The sequence below is a fragment of the Hoplias malabaricus genome, chromosome 8 (assembly GCF_029633855.1).
Source record: "Hoplias malabaricus isolate fHopMal1 chromosome 8, fHopMal1.hap1, whole genome shotgun sequence".
Taxonomy (NCBI): Eukaryota; Metazoa; Chordata; class Actinopteri; order Characiformes; family Erythrinidae; genus Hoplias; species Hoplias malabaricus.
This window is the reverse complement of record NC_089807.1, coordinates 39,909,952-39,925,067: the sequence shown is the minus strand read 5'-3', so window position 1 is coordinate 39,925,067 and position 15,116 is coordinate 39,909,952. Positions and strand designations below refer to the sequence as shown.

Below are 15,116 nucleotides of genomic sequence, written 5' to 3'. Positions count from 1 at the left end.
TTTTTGAATGGGTGCCTTACCGCTCCAGCCAGCCAGAGAATCTCCACGTTCTTTCTCTTCTTGGTCACTACATTCTGGCCTAGTGTTTCAAGTAACTCTTTAACATCATTCTGCGTCTGAAAACAGGGCAGGCCTACATGAGAGAGAGAGAGAGAGAGAAAAGAGTTACAGCATACAGAGAAGGAACCGAAAGTACATCTGAAATCTAACCTGTCTCACTTCACTGAGTTTTAAAGCTGTTTTCTTTCCCGTATCAAAGCAGTAATTGTAGATAAGGCTGAGGCATGAGGTGCAGACATTTGCGAAGAAGATATGGAGAGAGATAAATGGGAAGAGACAAGACCAGATGTGCATCAGTGCAACTTGTAACAAGAGAAAGTTGATCTGCTGTACATCTACTGTTCACTTACAGGAAGAGATCATGCTTTACCAATTCTTAATCTGATCAGATCCTGAGTAAACAAGGCGAAGAACCAATTCTTTCCAAAAGTAGGGCTCTTAGGGCAATTATTAAACCTGGATAAGGAAATGAAGCAATCCAAGAAGCACGATGTAATAAAAAAAAAAAAAACCCACACGCACATACTATCAATCAAGTGCCAGTTAATAATAAATAGATACCAATACCACTGCCAACTGACGTCATCTATGAGTGCACCCACAAGTTTAAACATGTTCATGAATGCAGTGGCAAAATGCAAAAAAATGATAAAGCGTATTGATAGGAACAGTGTGTGCCCCCTGTGATATAACATGTGAAAAACAGACTCACATTCTAATGGGACCTGGTCACTCAGGGATTTATAATAAGCCTCCAAAATGTCAAAATTTCTCTGGTTTATCCTCTCCTGTAATGATATATCCCCAAACCTGGAAAAGGGGAGAAGAGAGAGAGAGAGAGAGAGAAAAAAAGAGAAAATGAGGGATTACACATTAGTTGCCCTGTTTAACCTGCAAGAGTTTAAACTTGAGCATCCAGGTTCTGGGAGCTATATAAAAGTGATTTTATATTCATTAATTATCACTCACAGTTTGTTAAATCAAAACATATAAGACAGGGTACACACAGGGCATTGTTAGAAAAGAAGGAGCTATCTTATTTATTCATTTATTTACACATTATTTTCATGAAAATGAAAGCCATCCTATAAATTTTGCCAAGCTTTTTTTTCATTGCTTGACACTAAAACAGATAAAACAAAGTTTTAATTTCAGATACAAAGCTGTAAATAGCTAACTCAGTATATGTAACAATGTTGTTGTTATGTAAACACTCAATTAAGCATGTAATTACAGTGAAATAGCATATTAAAGTGTATAAACTCCTTTAAAGTCCATTGTTGGGCTTAAACCTCAATTCCCCAATCTTGGAACTCTGTAACCTGCATTAGTTGTAGATTAGATTTAGGAAATTTGATCAAATTAATGACTAATAAGTATTACATTTGATCATGGAATTATTGGCTTCCAGGGCTTAAATACAAACGTACTGCATCACAACTTAACGAAAATTAAATGCTAAATGAAAGCACATTTATGTGAACTGTAATGAAAGTGTATATTTGGTACCTCTCAGCGATGGTCTGCTGTTCGTTGATACCCACGTTAAAAAGAACTGGGAAGACCTGCAGCAGCTTGCCCTGTTGCAGTTCATCTGGCAGTGTCTGGAAGACTTGGAGTGGGAGCGGCACTTCTATGGTGAAATGATCTCTGCCACACACACACACACACACACACACACACATTAACAGAGGGACAATTGAGCCAAAGGTATTGCCAGAATGATTGTAAGTCGAATGAAAGCCTTTCAAGCGTGAGAAAGAGCAGCGTTTCATGAATCCATAAACTCTCATCATTTTAACACCACTGGTACTTTGATCCCACTCTGGGGGTATTTCAACACACCCTGGCTTTAAGAGGGTTCAGAAAAGGCAGCTCATTCAGAGTGTCGAGTACAGGGAACATTGCTAAACACTAAAATGTCTGAACTCACTCCAAAAACATTAGACCCAGAAAACACGGATCAAACAACACATCCATCTGTCAATGTACAGCAGTGACACGAAGTTGGATCTACACATTTAACTCATCAGAGGCTGTGAACACACACTCACACACACACACAAACACTGTAGTGAGCCAACACAATGAGCTAGTAAGAAATGGTTGCCATGGTGGAAAATTGTCAAGACAAATGGCACTTACTTACAGTATTTACTTACTGTAAAGTATTTATGGATAGCTATTTCCAACAATTAATTTTTAAGGTCTTTATAAAAAAAATTCCTTCTACACTGATTTAAAAGTCAACTGTGGTCATAAACACAGGCAGTAGGGGGCAGTCTTGGCCTAATGGTTAGAGACCGGGCTTGGTACTGGAAGGTTGCCGGTTCGATCCCCAGGTCCGGCACAAGCATCCATGGCTGAAGGGCTCTTTGGCAAGGCACTGTATCCCCATACAATTCCTGGGCACCAGGGATGGCTTCCCGTCACTCTGGTTGTGTGTTCACTACTGTCTGTGTATGTGTGTGTGTTCACCGCCACAGATGGGCTAAATGCGGGAGACATTTTGTTGTACACTGACAAATAATTGCACATTATCATCAAACCAATAAGTTATTTATTTTGTCACTCTTACAAGAATTTGATTGAGGTTAGATAATGGTCAGATAATGATTATTTTAGATGCAGGAGTTATAAAGAGTTGAAGAGAAGTTAAAGAGTAGTCAACAGTAGCCAGAATGACCGGATCGATATCTGCCCTCTGTACATGGCTCTGGCTGCTCTGGCTTGCCCTACAGGCCTGTGCCTGAAACTTAACAATGCTCTTTTCACTGTAGTTCATTACATAATGAGTAATTTAGGGAATAGAATAGAACTATTTGGAACACATTTCATGATTCTTATGATACAAGAAAATTGGGTCCACAGAAACCCACTGAGAATGAACTGAAGGCTCTAACATAAAAAAAAAACATAAGAGCCTTAACATGAGAATCTATGAGAACTGTTTGAATCGATTCTGACTGAATGTTGAATTTTTTCCAAAAAGAGGTGTTAATGTACAGAACAAAACCTTGGATGCTCAGAAGCAGAGCTTGGTTATTAATTATGTTGCAGGATCAGAGAAAACATTTCCTCCCTTTTCCTTTTGGCAGTGTTCCTCCTCATTTCCCTGGATATTGTGGAGACGGATGAAAATAGGTGTTTCTATATTAAGACTTAAGACGCATATTAAGATGCATACTTCAAATGACCACTTCAAGTGGTGTGGTTTAGTGAGAAGAACTATCGTGTTTCCCCGATAGTAAGACACCCCCGATAGTAAGACGCAGTGTGGGTTTTAGGGGGGTCGGCTAATGTAAGACGTACCCCGAAAGTAAGACATAGTAAACTGTACGTTGGAAAAATATAAGCCATAGTACCGGTACCTTTTGCTGCATTAACTGCGGGATGTGGACGGTTAGAGCGGGATGCGGACGGATCTGGAGTGGAATGAGCGGAGGGATGTGGAGGCCGCGGGAGCAGCAGTAATGTTGTCCGTGGTCCAACACGCAGCCATGGTTGTCATGGAATAAATCTGTTTTATCTTCCAGTATAACATATTCAGACTGTTCGTTCTTACCGTTTTTCATTGTTTTACATGTTATACATGGAAATACCGTCATGATACGGTTGTAACAAGACATTCTTGGCACTTGCTTTTATAAAACTGTTTTATGGTGAATACCATACTGTTCAGGTTGTTAATAAATGTTAATTTTATGGTTAAAACAAAAATCGACATTTTTTACCAATATAAGACATACCCCGAAAGTAAGACATAGTGGGACTTTTGGGGGTAAAAAGAATGTATGACACTGTCTTACTTTCGGGGAAACACGGTAGGTTTGGTTTTCCAGTCATTGGTAAGCAATCATCAAGATCTGGTTGACCACACTGACATTTGGAGAACTTAGAATTCAAACCTTCACCAGACGACACATTAAAGACCAGTGCTTGGGGCCACTGACAGACAATGCCAGACCAGTCAAGTAGAAACTTTAAATATAACAAATGTTAATGAGCAACTTTGGGATAAAGCCATGGGTCATTTAATTGTGCACAAGCCCTGCCCTTTTACATTTTGATTTTTGAAGAAATGTCCAAGTGATGCTCAGAGGAGACACCAGAATACACCAGGGGAAATGAGATTGTGTATGCATGTGTGTGTTGTGTGTGTGTGTGTCTTACCGTCTCCCGCTGACAGTGGGCTGCAGGTTGGTGGAGTCATCAGAGCCTGCTTCTGTAATTCTGAAGGTGACTTTCTGAAGGTCAGTAATGCCCACTTCCATGTCCTCCAGCATTCCAATTTCCTCGCCTAACAAACACACACACACACATTTGAGTGACAGTCAGTACTGCAGGAGTGTGCTAACACACACAAACTTGTTCTGCCTCTCATATGAACATACGTAAACTCACACGGGTGCACACAAATTCTGCACAGTAAAATGCCCGTAGGCACACAGCACACACATACACAGGTCCAGATTCTTTAAACAAAGTGAAATAGTTACTGACAGTTTCACACATTCATCCAATCACACATTTTCACTCACACCTGTGGATAAATTCACACAGCCAGTCCTATGTGTGTTTTGTTTAGGAGGAAAGCAGAGCACCCCAGTGGTAGTCTAGCATTGGTAGACTCTCTAGGGAGGTTTCTCGGGCCAAGGCTAGTCAGCCAAGGAGTGGCCAAGGAGGCAGTTTTGATTCACGTTGAACAAGTAAGAGACAGTACAAAACAATACCCACAATACACAGAAGTTGCGGAGGCACAAAGAGCCAATCAGAATGTAACTGTCAGAATCCTTAACGCACTGAAGGTATCAAACCCTCTGTCAACCTGTGGGCAGAGCATCTGTGACTGAGACTACCCTGGAGGAAACTGACTCAGCCATGAAGAGATCTCATCCAATTCCTCACAGACAGTGAGTGACCTGTGGTGGAGACCCTGGAGCTGTGTGGTAGCACCACTACTTTCCCCTGACCTTTAAACTGTTTATTAAAAAAAGTCTTTTTCTGTCTGATCTAAGTCTGATCTAAATTCTGATCATCAAATTGTCTCTTCTTATGGAAATAAAACATCTTCACACATTTTAATCAGCAGAGAAAATCAAGTAAGCCTTTGTTCTTGGAAGTTCAGATAAATATTTGTGTTTGTACATAATATTCTACATAGATGTTTATGTCCTAAATAACAAACCTAATATTAATAATCAGGCATGCCAAATAATTATAAAAATGTTTGTGTAGTGGGGGGCACGGTGGCACAGCAGGCAGTGATGCAGTCACACAGCTCCAGGGGCCTGGAGGTTGTGGGTTCGATTCCTGCTCCAGGTGACTGTCTGTGAGGAGTTGGTGTGTTCTCCCTGTGTCTGTGTGGATTTCCTCCGGGTGACTGTTTGTGAGGAGTGTGGTGTGTTCTCTCTGTGTCTGTGTGGGTTTCCTCCGGGTGACTGTCTGTGAGGAGTGTGGTGTGTTCTCCCTGTGTCTGTGTGGGTTTCCTCCGGGTGACTGTTTGTGAGGAGTATGGTGTGTTCTCCCTGTGTCTGTGTGGGTTTCCTTCAGGTGACTGTCTGTGAGGAGTGCAGTGTGTTCTCCCTGTGTCTGCGTGGGTTTCCTCCGGGTGCTCCGGTTTCCTCCCACAGTCCAAAAACACACGTTGCAGGTGGATTGGCGACTCAAAAGTGTCCGTAGGTGTGAGTGTGTGAGTGTATGTGTGTGTGTGTTTGTGTTGCCCTGTGAAGGACTGGCGCCCCCTCCAGGGTGTATTCCCTCCTTGCGCTCAATGATTCTAGGTAGGCTCTGGACCCACCACGACCCTGAATTGGATAAGCACTTACAGATAATAAATGAATGAATGAATGTTTGTGTAGTTAAGTGCACTTTATTCCTAGCATGTTTATGGGCCATAGTGTTTGTATAAAACCAGGTCTTCATGCATAAACTATGACCAGTCCAGAGCAAAGTGCTTGAATTACATACACACTCTAGTAAATAAAAGAGCAGGAGTTCTTTCTCTCTATTTCCAGCAAACCAGACACAGTTTTATCGCCTCATAAATAATAACCAAAGTAGTTTAGATATTAAACGGACATTGTATTTGTGGATTTGAAACCTGCAGTTTCTACATTTGCATGTTAACATATTATTAACTTTAATATTAATGATACTGATGTTAATATTATTATAACTTTATATTAAAATGTAATAATAACAAACATTCATGGCTTTGGAGTAAGATCACTTCATAGGGGAAAACGTCAGGCTGAAGGAACGCCTCCTCACAAACACATTAGTTGTCCTTGTCTACAGTAATTGTGTGTATGTGTGAGTTAGCAAGTGTGTGTGTGTGTGTGTGTGTGTGTGTGTGAGACAGCCTTTAGGGCAACAGTTTGTGAAACTCAAAGGTGCTGCTCTCTCTTCTCCAGTCTCTTACTTGTGGGAAATAATGTGTCCCTGTTTGCAGGTTTGTCACGTTTTGTATTTCCATGGAGTTGCTCTGGGGAATTCACAAGTTAAGTATGTGCTAATGACATGTGAGGAGCAGCATGCATTTCATTATAAGACATTGTAGTCAAAATAAATAATGGCTCATCTGTAAGATATATAGAAACATTGCCTTATTTGGTTTACTTTGCAAGGAATATAAAACCATATCCTGTTAGTACTTTGACCTGTATTTTCACGCCAATGAACTAATAACTCATACCGCCTTCAGTACACTAAGGACTGCATTTGTTTGCCATGGCATGGTTTCCACAATCTTACACAATGTTACAACATATATTTCCATCCAGAGCTGCTTTCATTTTTTGGCTGAGATTGTGTATTGACCATGGGAAAACTCAGAAATGTCAAATGTTCTCTGTCAAAAGTTCTCCAGCACATTCCAAAGGCTTTGACTATGGATAAGGTCAGAACCCTGTAGTGGCAGGGTCATGTGCTGAAAGATTCCTCATGCTCAGTTAATTCCTACACTCAGTGCCACATAATAAAGATGACCTTGGTCAAGACTAGGCTCATCAGTGTTATGTGGCACTGAGTAAGCCACGATCATCTCTCTCCTCCTGGCTCGGATTCTTTCATCTATATTGTTCTCTCCTTTCCAAATAAGGCAAACATAGAGAATAGTTTACATTTGCATGTACTTAAGGGAGGGAGTAAAATTGATAGTGTCCTGCCTCACTGACAGCTCATCCTAAACATCCCTCTCTGTAGCGCACATACATAGAGCATATGGCTGAGCATAAAAACACACTGAACATTTTTTAATACTGTCTTATGAGGCCGTCTGATAAATATACCTCACACTCTAACACTAACATGTTTTAAACTTAATTACTACGGTCCTTAAATTCTCACTGTGTCTGTGTGGGTTTCCTCCAGGTGATCCAGTCCTCCCATGGTCATTGGACTGGCAGTGTGGAATTGTACACAGATGTGTGTGTGTGTGTGTGAGAGAGAGAGTGACTGGGTGAGTGTGTGATGCCCTGATATGGACAGACTCACCATGACCCTGAACTGGATCAATCAGTTACAGATAATAAGTTACGAAAATATAATTCATAACCAGCCTGTGCAGAATTCATGGCACATTTTATATGTATTATTTCATTTGTTATAATCTCATGTGTGTGCCGTGTGTGATGTTTCTCACTGTAGGTGCTAAGCAGACTCTCAAACTGGGCCACGACTCCAACTGACTGCAGCTGTCTGATGAAACCTTTATCCTCGATTCCTGCGTAGAGGCGCATGACAAAACCACAGGCTAACGCAGCCAGCTGTGGGCAAAACACACAAAAACAGCTCTGTATTACTCTTACACTAGCAGAACAGTCAAACATCTCCCCAGACAAGCTACATTGGTGTCCTGCCTCCTAGAAATCCCTTGCTTTTTCTGATGCTCTAGTTCATTGGCCATGAATGCACAAGTTTAATCAGGGCTACTCTAATCTGATCATGCTACCATGCTACCTGTTTTTGACATGCTCACTATTGGATATAACATCACTGGGCAGCTCAGCATGCTCAGAGGAGGACATCAATGGCACTTATCCATTGCAGAGTACCTATGTAACTTGACTCTACTTTTTGGTACCTGGTCCATTCCCAATACAATTGCTCTGCCCTGAAGTGTAGCTGGTGAAATCGCAAACACTATCTTTAATGGGAACCACAGGCTTTGGAAACCACAACAGCAGCATTGGTAACGTTGTGTTATTTCTTTTCGTGTGTTCATGTGTTGTTGTTTTTTTCCCTTGTTGCACTGTCCAGCTCTCTCTGGATTCTTTCCTCAGCCACCGATCCAAGGAGTGTTTGAACCTCTTTTAAAGATCAGCTGTTGTTTTAAGTTGGATAAAAAAAAACAAATGTGATTTCTGACACAGCTTGTAGATTTTACAAACAGTTTGTGTTGGATGTCTGCATTTCGTTGTTATTGACAAATCTCTTTGACCAATCACTGCTCTGCAAGGTTTACACATAATGTTGCATGTGTAATTTACATGATTTATACCAGTCAGCCGTACTGCCAACTATGCCAGTATTGTTGTGAATATAAACATTCCCACCTCTCCCACAGTGGTGTAGACCCTACTTGGCTCAATTGGAACCATGAGGGAGCAGGGGCTAAAAAACTTGCTTGGTACAAAATTTGACTAAAGGAAAAGCTAAATTAAATAAAACATATATAAAAAACAAAACAGCAGAGAAGAGTCTATTCAATTAGGGACCATGCAGTGGAAAAGCACCGGGAAACTTCAGTTCTTGCTGAACCCATGTGTAACGTGATGAAGTTGTGAAAGTAGGATGCAGGAGATTTACAGCATACAAACATTAAGGAAGAATAACAACAAATATATAATGAGAATTAAAACACCAGTAAAAGCATGGGCACAATAAATACGCTGAAAAAAGTCAGGCAATAGGCAAATAGTCTTTAGATTACTGAAGAAATATGTTTTAAATTTACACATTTATATTTATTTAATAATGTTCATAAACTAATGAAATTGAGGATATTTTAAGTCCAGCTCTCTCTCTCTCTCTCTCTGGGTACCAGTGAGACGCAGTGAGACCCAGTGTGCATCAGCAGCACACGTAGGCCATACATATCTAGCAAAGAGCTCACTCTTGCTTCTGTTTCTGTGAGAAAAGGCCTCATTACCCCTCCACACTTTTCTGTTCTGATTTGACCCGAGTTACTTGCAGGAAGAAAAAAATCAAATAAATTCCTGCTTGAGTTAATATTATTTACATAAAGGGAAATACATCAAAGTGCATTGAAGCCAGCTCTGATTGACTGTGATCCTGATACGCTGTATAGGCTTCATCTGTTCATGCGCTGTAACAGGTGTGAAAACACCTGGAGATCTATCAAAGGCCTGTGGCCGGTGGTTAATTGGGGATTTTGTACAATGCCGAGAAAGTTTTTGAAGAACTGCTGAAACAGAAAATGAAAATTCAAAGAAGTAACGAGGTTTCATTGGCAATTTTCTCTTTAAAAAAATGTGCTGTACTTCTTTGAAAATACTTGTACTCCAATGATGATGAAGGAAAGTTTTGGATACTGTTGCGGTGCAAAGAAAAACATTGTGTGGATTTTTAATGTATGTCTTTGAACCCAGCTGCTTCTCTGTGTGAAAATTTCATGATGAATGGGACCAGTTTAACGGCTCCAAAATGTACTTGTAATAAAATATTTTTACATTGACTGCCATGAAAGATAAGAAGGTTTTTCCTTCTCCTGTGAAGTTACTTCATTAAAGATACATATTTTTCAGAAACATAACAAAGAATGATGTGTTAAAGATGGAGAAAAGTCTCATGAACACTATGCATTTGTCTGGATTGATGCCCAGGTTAACAGCTTGGAACCATAACCTGAAATTAGCTTGGAGCATTTTTATCTTTGAGTATTTGAGCATTTGTTCTATGGCAAACGCATGAGACAAGGGGCAGAATATGACACCATGTGACCTCATTTACACATTTACAGTTATGTAATAACATCATTTTGAGAGTATGATCACACCAGAACCCTTATCCTCAGCCCTATATATACCCAGCAATCTCAGGAAATCCAATGGGAGTGTTTGGTTTCGTTTGCATTCCGAAGCCACAATACGTGCTGACCTCTCCGTTTCAGCCTTTACGGGTGTGGTCCTTACCTGCAAATCTGTTTTTATATGGGAAGGTGTTATGTGTAAACACAAGCTATAGTGGATTTCCAGGTAAAACAAAATAGAATCAGCAAAATAGATATGAGAATATTACAAATTTACTGGGAACTAACTGGAGAACATGTGTCCAAACAATACCAGGGAACAGAGATTTATAGAACCTGGTGCTAAAGCTTCTTTGCTTAATTCTGTGAGTGAAAACATCATGGAAGTGTATTTTGTACACAACTGTACCTTCTGTGAAAGTTCAGGCAAAGACCATGTGGATCTCAGTTGTGAGACCTGATAAATAACCAGTGTTAAAGTCAGTGTTACAGTAAATGTGAGCGATTATTCTGTGCATCAGACAAGTAGAATAAGACCACCTGAGCTGGAAGTTCTCAATCCATTTCTCATCGAGTTCTGATGCAGTTTATTTCAAGTTTGAACGGAATACACTGAATGGTCACTGGATTAGGAACACCTACCTTGTATCTACACTCACAAAAGGGTGAAATTGGGGACAGTGAGTGTACAAGGTAGGTGTTCCTCATCCAGTGATCGTTCAAGGTACAAACCAAGGGCATCTAAACAAACCAAACACACGAGATGGAGTCACAAGCTCCTAAAAGTGATGCACGAAAACAGAGTGCACTGAAAACTGTAGCGGAACTTCTTTTTTATTTATTTATGTTTTACTTTGGTTTTTGGTGCTGTTTTAACTCCTTTATCCATTTGATCACCTCTTGCTTTATTTTCAGTCGAGGTATACACAACCATGGTGAGTTAACTAAAGAATAAAGAAACACTAGGTAAGATTTGGGCTCCACTAGTGTATTTAACTTTTACATCATTTCCTACCCTCCTCCGCAAGTTACATAGTGCATTTTCTGCAGCACTGAGCCCAGAGCAGCAATGACAGAGGCTCTGTTATCTGAACTGGAGGTCAGTGAGTCATCACAATCATTTTGAAGCTGTAATTACATAGTATTCCTTTAAACTCAGCTGGTGGCATTCGTAATGAAGACTGGCTATACATTAACAGTGTGTCATACCTCAGTTACTTTTAGTAAAATTGGAAAGGTGAGTGTTAAGCAAACCAAGATTAAAATGTAACAGAGACAAAATTCTCTGTATAAACACAGCCTGTATCACTGCTTCAGCGAAGAGAAAAAGAAGAAAAAATAAATAAATACATTTTTTTTTTTTTTACATCATTAGCATGGTGAACTCTGACATGGTTTGTAGCCCAACGTAATCAGAACCAGAGCAGCAGAAGACCCTTAGCACGTACACTACATGTGCTATGACTTTTAACCCTTTCCATTACTAATTGCTCTCTGAGAGTGTAGAGTGTGGAAGAGGGTTAAAATGTATTTGAGGTTTGAGGGCTTTGGCTTTCATTGCGCCCAAGTATTTAATGAGTTTGTTAAATATTACGTCACTTGTTAGTTGAACTGACAATCTATTTTTTACAGGATTTCCTGTCTTCTGTGTATCCTGGAAGAACCACTGCCCAACACTGTTCAGCAGCCTCTAATACACCATTACTCACCTCTGTTGGTTCATGAAGGTTTACTAGTTCTAGTTGTAGAATTATCTGCTAATCACACAATAATAACCTGTGATTACACTGTGATAACACAAAAGCTATTAAAAGCATAGAAATCACTGTGTTAATTATCTTTCAAAGAGTTGGATTGGAAACCTCTTTCAGTATACGATGTGAACACGCCACAACTTTCTAAGATTGGTTTTAAATATTCATTTGTGCTGCTTTCTTGTCAAATCGGCTAGACATCGCATGCTGCTGAAACATACATTTTCCCCAACCTGAATTCACACGGTCACATTATGGTCCTATCTCACACTTGACCCAAGAGGGCGGTTCAATGTTTGCTGTTCAGTCTTGTGAGACGGATAAACACAGCAGCAGATGTTGAATGAATCTGTTTAACTGGGTCAGAATGTTGTTTCATGTAATAACGTTTAAACGACCTTACGAGTGTAATCTACATGTGGTGGCCCTGACCACTCAAAAACGATATGAATAGGGTGTTACAAAGTATGAAGGGCAACAGATGGACTACGTTCTTTAATTATAGAACAACACAATGAGTGTAGAGTGTTTGACTGTGTTAGGTTTTTTCTAGTTTGGTATAGCATTCTTAGGATTGATTTAAAACCACAGCTGGACACATGTTCACATCTGGGTGAAAGATGTCAGTGTGTACAGTTGGCACATTATGAGCTACAGTTTTTTTTTTCCTGTCACGTTTCCCATCATGTTTACTGTTGAACATGAGAGGATATGTTTAGTTGGAATGCTCAGAATACTGTTGGTTTTCCTCTGGAGGACTTGACCTTTACTCTTTAGATCTTGTCTCATAAACACAACTGCAGATGTTGCTTGTTCTGTCTTGTATTCTCAGGGTTTGGGCTATTGTAACTTACTGCTGACTGCTACAAGGATTATCAGGCCTTTGGAACAGATCCAGAAAACAGCAGCAGGGCTTGTCTGGTCTAAGTTCCTTTCACTCCACTGCAGCATTCCCTTCCATGGCCTCCTCACGCTTCCAGGATCAAATTTAAAACCCTGATGCTCAACAGCAAGCCAAACTTGGACTTGCTCCTTTCTGCTTCAGGGCGATGGCTAAAACCTGAGCTTCAAGCATTGTTTGGTTTCAAGTGTCATAATTAAAAAGTGGTAAATTATTTTGACCACCAACCAAAATGATATTTATGAAGGTGAAGATCTCAGATACATCCAGGCCACTGTCTTTCAGTATAAGAAAGGTTTGGTAAAATAAAAGCGAATCACTGGAGAAAATGACTAATTGCATCCTTAAAGGAACATTGCACAACATTTTTACCTTAAAATTACAGATTCAAATTTGTTGTGATGCATCACTGACCTGTAATAGGGAGAATAGAGCCTCTGTAATTGATATTCTGGGCTCTGTACTGCAGAAACGGCTCTATGAAACTTGTGGGGAAGGGTAGGAAACTAAAAGGCTAAAAGTGGGTGGTTTCATACCATCTTCCAAAAGTTACATAGCACAGTTTCTAGCCTGGAGAAACAACTACATAGGCTCTATTCTCCCTAATACAGCTCAGTGAAGCATCACAGTGATTCTGGAGTTGTAATTGTAAGGTAAAAATGTGACCTAGAGTTACTTTAATGAAACATTTATATAAAACTATTTACTTTCTGTATACGTCTGAGTAAGTATAAGATAATGTTTTAGTTCTTAATCTTGTCCATTTGTGGAGCACCGCTCTAAGTCTTCTGTAAGACTTCTGTAAGAATTAGTGTGTGTGTAGTGTTCTCTCTGTGTCGGTGTGGGTTTCCTCCTGGTGTCCTACTGTGTTTTTTTTTCCCTCCATGGTCCCATGGCTATTCAAAAGTGAATGTGTTAGTTTGTGTCACGATGGACTGGTGCCCCCCTCCAGGATGTTTTCCGGCCTGTCGCCCAGTATTTCTGGATAGTGTGTGTGTGTGTGTGTGGGAGAGAGAGAGAGAGAGAGAGAGAGAGAGAGAGAGAGAGGCAGGCATACTAACCGCTTGGCTAAACACTGTGTCTCGTCTCTGCTGAAGCTGCATGCCGTGTGGGGTGCTGCATGCTGCCTCCTGCAGGAGAATGAAGCTCATAGATTTGCGGGCTCTCTCTGCCACCTCACTCACACAGTCCTTCAGAGCCACCACCAGAGGACTGAGCTGATCCCTCCAGTCAGCAGCTGAGAGAGAGAGAGAGAGAGAGAGAGAGAGAGAGAGAGAGAGAGAGAGAGAGAGAATGGAAGTGAAATGGAAAATCAACAGTTGGCAAATAACAGACTAATATTTCAACAGACTGATATTTTTATGCTTCCAATAATGATTTTTAGGGCTCCTTAAACAACCATGAAAGTCAACACAGTTCGGCTTTAGGTTGCCGTTCTAGAGGTGACCAGTGGATGGCAGCATTGCTTTACAGCTGCATGAGCCTGTGTTCTCACACTGATGATGAACGCCTCTCAAATCAGAGCTCATTGCTGGAGGTCAAGCGCTCAGTTTTCACTCCCCTCAATTACAGCTCTCCCCTGCTGACAGCTAATGTCATCAGGCTGTTCCTAAAGCCTCTCTGCTCACTTTCACCCCCACATGGTGCTGATAACACTAATGTCTTATCTGACTGTGTGACAGGGTGTGGATGTGTGTACGTGTTTCAGGGAGTTGACAATGTCAGAACATCTCCTGACCTTTCTCCAGAGGTGCTGAAAGCTATAATTGCTGGCTGAGTTTGATGTCTCGTGTTCAGATAACAGTGTCATCTCTTCACCTTCATAATATTCCAGTGTGTTTGTAGTGTACAAATCAAACAGATGAGTGGAATTATTTGAACAGTGCATAAAAGCGCCCACACGCTGCCTGTGTGTCACTCTGGGGATGGAACTATATCTGTGAGGATGCGTGAGGATGCTTTGCTGGTGCGTATCCTGAGTTAATGAATGGACACCTTGTTTTCTTCTGAATGATTGAACATACACAGATAATGAGAGGGGTAGGAGAGAAACACACTAATTCTGTCATTCAGTACGTTGCCATGAAGAGAACAGAGGAAAGTAACAAAGGATATAAAATAATTTTTCTTTAATCAATGATCTTCAAGGCTTTCTAGATCTAGGAGTGTCTGTGTGTACATGTCTGAGAGTTATATAATTTACATTTCATAGAATCATGGTGCTTGGTGTATTAAAGCAACTCTAGGTAGTATTTTTACCTCAAAATTACAGCTTCAAAATTACTGTGATGCTTCACAGACCAATAAGAGTGAGATTAAAGCCTCTATCATTGCCACTTCAGGCTCAGCACTGTAGAAACTACACTACATACATTTTGGAGGAGGGTAGGTAACCATCCCCACCTCC

At 40.5% G+C, this 15,116-nt stretch overlaps 1 protein-coding gene across 3 annotated transcripts in view; it reads right to left on the bottom strand.

The window, feature by feature from the left end:
• Positions 1-15,116, bottom strand: part of inpp4b (inositol polyphosphate-4-phosphatase type II B) — a 161,679-nt gene that overhangs the window by 21,209 nt on the left and 125,354 nt on the right. For all 3 annotated transcript variants that reach the window (XM_066679299.1, XM_066679298.1, XM_066679297.1), the window contains exons 12-17: positions 13,771-13,946; positions 7,706-7,829; positions 4,234-4,360; positions 1,570-1,710; positions 773-870; positions 21-133 (exon numbers count right to left, since the gene is read on the bottom strand). In XM_066679299.1, coding sequence (XP_066535396.1) covers positions 21-133; positions 773-870; positions 1,570-1,710; positions 4,234-4,360; positions 7,706-7,829; positions 13,771-13,946 — 779 coding nt within the window. The remainder of the gene's footprint in view (positions 1-20; positions 134-772; positions 871-1,569; positions 1,711-4,233; positions 4,361-7,705; positions 7,830-13,770; positions 13,947-15,116) is intronic.